General features: G+C 34.0%; 1 protein-coding gene across 1 annotated transcript; it reads left to right on the forward strand.

Moving 5' to 3' along the window:
- The first annotated feature begins 537 nt into the window (after positions 1-537).
- LOC111372898 (IQ domain-containing protein IQM3-like) lies at positions 538-6336 on the forward strand. The gene is made up of 9 exons (XM_022995323.1): positions 538-642; positions 817-882; positions 1035-1123; positions 1623-1710; positions 2013-2153; positions 2244-2336; positions 3777-3833; positions 6113-6214; positions 6301-6336. Exons 1-9 carry the CDS (start codon positions 538-540, stop codon positions 6334-6336), a joined length of 777 nt encoding a protein of 258 aa, XP_022851091.1.
- Positions 6337-6595: the final 259 nt, after the last annotated feature.

Consider the following 6595-nt stretch of genomic DNA (forward strand, 5'->3'; position numbering starts at 1 on the left):
TCTTCCCTCCCGTCCCGTCTGATATCCATATGAAGGGCACGACGAGCGAAAATAGCCCCAGAAACTCACAAAGCCCGGCTCTCTGCAACAGGTAAAACCATTCTCTCAAATCGGACTGGTGTGTGAATCTAGACCTGTAGCCTTCTGTTCCGAAATCTTCTACCTTCATTGAATTTGCTTTTACTGTTGAATTTATACTTGACGGCTTCATCTTCTATGATTAGTCAGTTTTGTACTATAAAATTGCATTATATATAGATATATATACTGGAATGATCGATCGTGTTCTATTTCATGCCATGATTTTCACTTAAGTAGATTCAGAACCATCTTACTTCGCTTAAACATATTTTCCCCCTAGAATATTCTGTCCACTAGAAATCAAAATTCTCAAACCACGTTGCTAATAGTTCAATCTCTCCATTTACGAAAGCATAGAATTGTGAATTTTGTTTATATTACATACAAAAATTATGCTAAATAAATTCTTGTTGCTTTCTCAATTTTTTCATGGTGAAATTGCAGGTGGCTATAGCAATGGGGTTTGCACTATGGAATAACAATACTGTATCGTGTGACGACTTCTTGAAGCCTAAGACCCCAGCCTTGAGGTGGAAGCGCATCATTATGAATGCTTCTAAAGTATGACAAAAATCATTCTTATTACTATTTTGGATTAGTAATTATTTATATAAAAGAAATTCGAAAAATTTTAAGAAAAGGGGAAATATAAATAATGGAAAATTAACAATCCAGTAGCTTCAATAGATAGTCACTGCATTTGAAGATTTGTCTTTTAACTAAATACATGGACAGGTAGGCAAGGGTTTGTCTATGCACAAGAAGGCACACATTTTGGTATTGAAAAACTGGATTGAAGCTGTGAGTTACTCTTTCTGCTTGCCATCTTAGAGTTTTTTAAGTTTAGCTTATTCTCGTGGTGATTAGTAAGGTGTCTGATGGCTAGACTTCATTCTCATCTTCCTCATGGCAGCTTATGAAGTTAACATTGGATAGCTATGTTATTTATGCAGATTGATCAAAGGCATCGTTATGGGAACAATTTACAACTATACTATAAAGAGTGGTTTAAAAGCTCCACCAATCAGCATTTCTTTTTCTGGTGAGAGAAGTCCTTAAAATAGAGCAACATAAAAATGTTTGGTACATGAAGCCATGATCTGATATATATCTATCTAAACATACTTGGATAGATATTAATTAATCTTGATTTGTAATCAAAGAAAGATAATGGAAATGGCCAATCTCAATCCTGCTCGAGGAAACCTTTGCATACCTCCCTAAATGGAGGCCTACTCCCCATAGAAACTACCTAAGAGTGTCCTCGGTCACGTAGTGGTATCAAATGAGCCACATCAAGTTATAATTTGAGAGACTTTTTGCAGTCTAACTTGAAGGAGTTGATCAGTTTGTTTCTGCCTCTACTTATATTGTCAAAAAAGAAAAAGAAAATGAAAATACACTTCGTTTATGAATTGGTAATCTTCTTTGTGGATTGTGCTTTTCATTTATTTTATTTTGAACAAGTGTGCAATTGCTTCCATATTATCTAAAGTCACAAACACATTAATTGAAACTCGAACATATCTACTTTTTAATAGGTTGGATTATGGAGATGGCAAAGAGGTTGATCTTGAAGAGTGCCCTAGATCAAAGCTCGATCAACAATGTGTCAAGTATTTTGGACCGGTATGCGATCAAAATTGCATTATCTTTTGCAATAGATTTTCTCTTCTACATTTATTGCATGTTTGAATGAATGGTATAAAAAGTTGGAGGTAAAATCTTATTTATTATGTTGTCACATCAAGCATGATGTATCTCGTTTCAGTTTTTCCTATTTCGTGTTACTAATTGCTTGTGATAATACTTATTATTCATTTAATCAATAACATGCAATCTAGTAGTTTGCTAATATGTCATTCTATTCTAACCCATGCAACATTTTAGGCAGGGTTTCTTAGTTTGTTATTCTTCTTTAATATGATCAGCAAGAGAGAGAATATTACGAATATGTGGTCGTCGATGGAAAAATACTATGCAATATAAGCAGAATTCCTCTTCACCATGTATCTCCACGGTCGAAATATATCTTCGTAGTGAGCACATCTAAGAAACTCTACATTGGAGAGGTAATGTCTAAAAAACTAGAATTACATGTGATGATTTTTTAAGGTCTCTCGCTTTCTACGTTGAAACATCTATATTCTAACACCATTCAGAAAGAGAAAGGAATTTTTCATCATTCCAGCTTTCTTGCGGGAGAAGCTATTCTAACTGCTGGGAGACTCTTGGTAGAAGATGGAGTGCTTAAGGTAAATTCCGGATAGTCCCTTCCTTTAATTTCTTTCTAAAATGTAGATTACTATTATCATGTCCTAAAGTGTGTCAAAATAGGCAATGTCCTTGGAATAAAACTATTTGAACAATCTTCGTTGACAATTCATATGCTGTCAAGATTTGTGCTATTGATTTAAAAAATAAATAAATAAAATTAAAATGAATGGTTGTCAACAAAATTGTCAGCCATGATTGTATATGTAACGTCTCATGTCCTTAAAGGTGGTAACATTGATCTACAAATGCATTACACTGGCTTTAAGGATTGCTTTAACAGGGAAAATGTGATGAACAAATGTGAATATCTTTAGATTTATTGCACTCGTGGTCCCAAACTTTTTAAATATTTGCACGTTTTATTCTCATTTTTAATTTATAGCACTCATGATGCCAAATCTTTTAAGTGCGTGCTGCTGGAGGACAAATATATGATATCTATCTGTCCCCAGGGCACATCTTCAAATGGTAAAAGGGGAGGGTGGAGAAATCCAGCTTTGCTTGAGGCTGCTGCGTCAAGGGTTCAAATTCTGAAATATGGATTTGACTCTTGGGTAAGTGCAAGTGTACAAGCAACCTTCCACCCTGTATCCTTGGAGGCATAACCTGCGATTTACCTCCCTCACGATGCTTCAGGGCAGGGGTCGTGGGGGACCCTTAAGGTTGGGTTTAACCTTTTTTTTTTTTTTTTTTTTTTTTAATGATATCTATCTAAATTTTCATCCGTTGACCCAGAAAAAATAAATCTGACTTTTTTCTGACCAATTAGTGAAGGGTAAAATTGTCTATTTCAATTTAACATAAAATAGTTGAAATAATTGAATAAGAAAAAAAATGAATAAAAGAAAAGCTTCATCTTCTTCGCCACAAATTTGGCATCACCATCTTCTTCCCTATCCCTCCATCTTCGCCACCACACGTCGTCAACAACAAGGTTGTGCACTCGCCTTCTCCTACCATCCATCTCAAAACCAAACGTCGATCCAAACCTTCAAAACAAATCTGAACCTTAAAATCCATATACAGATAAAAACCATACACAGAAGTACGAACATCTACCAAATTCCGTGTCAAACTATATGGTATCAAACGGAATCAATCGTCAATTTAGTTTTCTGAAAGAAGCAACCCTAAGTCTCAAGACCCAGAAAAGGAATCAGATTCTGAAATTTACGCCAAATCTCAAGGAAACCCAAAATATCAAATGGAATCAAATTCTGAAATTTGCACGTTATATTTTTTCATGTTCTGTCTCTTAGATCGGAATTGCAAAAGGGAATTGTGCAGAACATGAATCAAAACTTCCTTGAAAAGAAACTCCATTGCGAAGACGACAATTCGTTCCTATATTTCTTTTTGCCCCTCATATACGGACCTTTTTCAGGGGAGATGTTATATGTCAGATTTGTTTGGTGCAGGTGGCGCCGGTGGATTTGGTTGAGGTTGGTGGCCTGCGGGGGAGTGGGAGGGTGGGGGTGATGAAGCATTTCTTTTTGTTTCTTAATTAATTATTTCAATATTTTATGTTAAATTGGAATAGACAATTTTAGCCCCTATTTTTTTTTTTACCATTATTTTAAAATTTTTATTTTTATTTTTTCTCAAACTCATTTTCAATTATACATTCTCATAATAAAAAATTTTACATATAAACTCAAAATTTTTCATACTTTTAAGTTTTTTAACTACACATTCTTCAAAAATTCAATATTCATTATTTTTTATTAATTTTAATAGTAGACAACCACTTAATTGGTCAAAAAAGATCAATTTTTTTCTTTTTTTATTTGGATGACCACAGCTGCAATAAATGAAAGGTTATGATAAAACTCACAAATATCTGGGACAGAGGTTGCAATTATTACGTAATTAAATGATTATTACATTAAGGCCCCATTTGGTATTCATTTTTTTTTCAAAATACATTTTTTCTCTTTTTTCTTTTCAACTACACATTCTTTTCCCATCAATTTACTATTTAAAAATATATTTTTACATAAAAATGTTTCCCAAACACCCTCTTAGTCTTGTTTTGAACCCCCTCGCCCCCCCTCCTCGCTCTGGAAGCCGATTTAAGATGAGGAATCCCGCCCCGTTTGAGGCGGGTCCTCACGGAGATTGGATTTATTTGTAATTTTTACCATTCCTAGTTTTAATTTCTAACGCCAGAAATGAGGGCAATTCTTTTAAAATAATGTACAAAAACTATAAATGATTCTTGGTCTGATTACTTTGATATTACAAAGAAAAAGGAAATTGATAAATTGGCATGTAGTTACACTTATCTCATATACTGTTAAGGGGTTGGGACTGACTATGGAATGAAGTAGAGGAAATTTACCATGCTAAGTCGATTCCAAATAAGGTGTGTACCTGTTAAAATAATTCTTTAGTTTGAAGTTAGATCTGAGTCTTGATGTTGTGGTGAACTTAGATAAGTGTAATCAATTCGTCCATGATCTAGCCAACAATAATGAGGATATTTGATAATTAGTTGACTATGGTTTCGCTGGATTCAACGAGAATGTGAAAAATACTATTGAATATGGTAAAAATGAGTTGACTATCAATATAATTATAAGTGCCCTTAGAAATAAGGAGTTGGAACTAAAAAGTGAAACAAAAGAAAGTGTCAATGGATAACTTACTAGCAAAAAGGAAAGAGTGAAAGATGCTATTGGATAAGGAATAGTCAAGTTGATAATCACAAGTGAAGTGCCCTTAGAAATGAGGAGTTGGACTAAATAGTGAAACAAGAGAGAGTGTCACTCGAGACAACTTACCAGCAAAAGGCAAGAGTAGCCCTAAAAAATGGTTATTCTAATAACATGGAATGGAATAGGAAAAAAGGACTATAAGGGCCAAACTAAGTGAAATATTAGGTGTTCTTAAAAAAAAAAAGGGTTGAGGCTACTTTATTTTATAATGAAGATGACAAATAGATGTAACCTATGTTGCAACAAGAAGTCAACCTAGTCAAAATGTATTCTTTATACAGGCTATACTTTTCACATGTGTCCTATAAAAGAAAAATTCATCTACTCAGATAAAAGCAGTTGATAGAATTTAAAAATAGGTGTTGCGTGTCAGCACCTGTGTGGCTCTTTTTCTTTTTTTCTTTTTGACTGTCCAATGAATGTTTGACAAGTGTCCCTTGTTTTTAAATCCTATCAAATACCCTATTTGTGTAGCAAAATTCATAAAAGAATGGTTAGTTGATTTTGAGAGATTAAATGGTGGTCAAGACATAATGAGAAATCATGTCTTGTCAAATGAATGAAATAGGTACTATAATCTTAACATTATCTAAAACTATTGATTTAGTTCGGCGTGAAACAAGGCATGTACTTGATTTGCAAAGAAATCTAATTTCATTATAGGCAATCTATATACGATTTCCCCTGTAACATTAATGGAACGTATGTATTAAAATATTAATTTAAGAAAAATAGACTTAGTGCTGGCCTAACCATAAGTTTCACTACATCGACTATCTCAAATCCTAAGATAAGTCACAATTGTGGTACAAATGTGTGGGCCACATTAGTGACAAAGGCCTTCAACAACATCCATTAGATACTTTATGTGGATTGTAGATGAGTATTGAGATACAATATACTGTTGTCACAGATGGGGTTAAGGAAGGAATTTGATTTCATGGAGTATCAATTGAACTACGAAGGATGGAAGTGAATTGAACTGTGATTTTGCTAAATACTTTTTTGATCTAATGTAACCTCTTTACTTTTTTTAGCGCATCTCACCTTCCAGTGGACATTATAAGCCAACTGAGGATAGCCTCGAACGGTTTCTATCGATTCTCAAGGAAAACGGAGTCAACCTTGACGAAGTGCAGGTGCATCATCTGCCTAATTTTATTTATTTATTTATTTATTTATTGTGCTTTTCAGCTAATAGTGTTGTTGTCTCATATCTTAACAGATCCGGAAGGCAGGCGAAGACTTTTGGGGTCCTTAAGTCTATATTTGCCTCCGAAATTGCTGAAGTATACCTACATAAAAGAATGAGGCCTTTTCCTATACAATAATAGGTCTCATCTAATTGAATGGGGGATCGAATGGGTTCATAAAGAGAACATACATATATTTATATGTAATAATGGTGTGTAACTTGAGACTGTACCAGAATCATCTGTGAAGAATTGAAGAGAAATGTGTGACTCGTGTGTATTAGAATCATCTGTAGAATGGAGAAGTGAAGATAAATCTATGTAATA

This window comes from Olea europaea, unplaced genomic scaffold, assembly GCF_002742605.1.
Source record: "Olea europaea var. sylvestris unplaced genomic scaffold, O_europaea_v1 scaffold1045, whole genome shotgun sequence".
Lineage (NCBI taxonomy): Eukaryota > Viridiplantae > Streptophyta > Magnoliopsida > Lamiales > Oleaceae > Olea > Olea europaea.

Excerpts from the sequence above, each read along its gene's own strand:
- LOC111372898 (XM_022995323.1), top strand. The coding sequence starts at position 538 with ATGGGGTTTGCACTATGGAATAACAATACTGTATCGTGTGACGACTTC. Across the intron at positions 1,124-1,622 it reads AATCAGCATTTCTTTTTCTG|GTTGGATTATGGAGATGGCA; the intron begins GTGAGAGAAGTC and ends ACTTTTTAATAG. Across the intron at positions 1,711-2,012 it reads GTGTCAAGTATTTTGGACCG|CAAGAGAGAGAATATTACGA; the intron begins GTATGCGATCAA and ends TAATATGATCAG.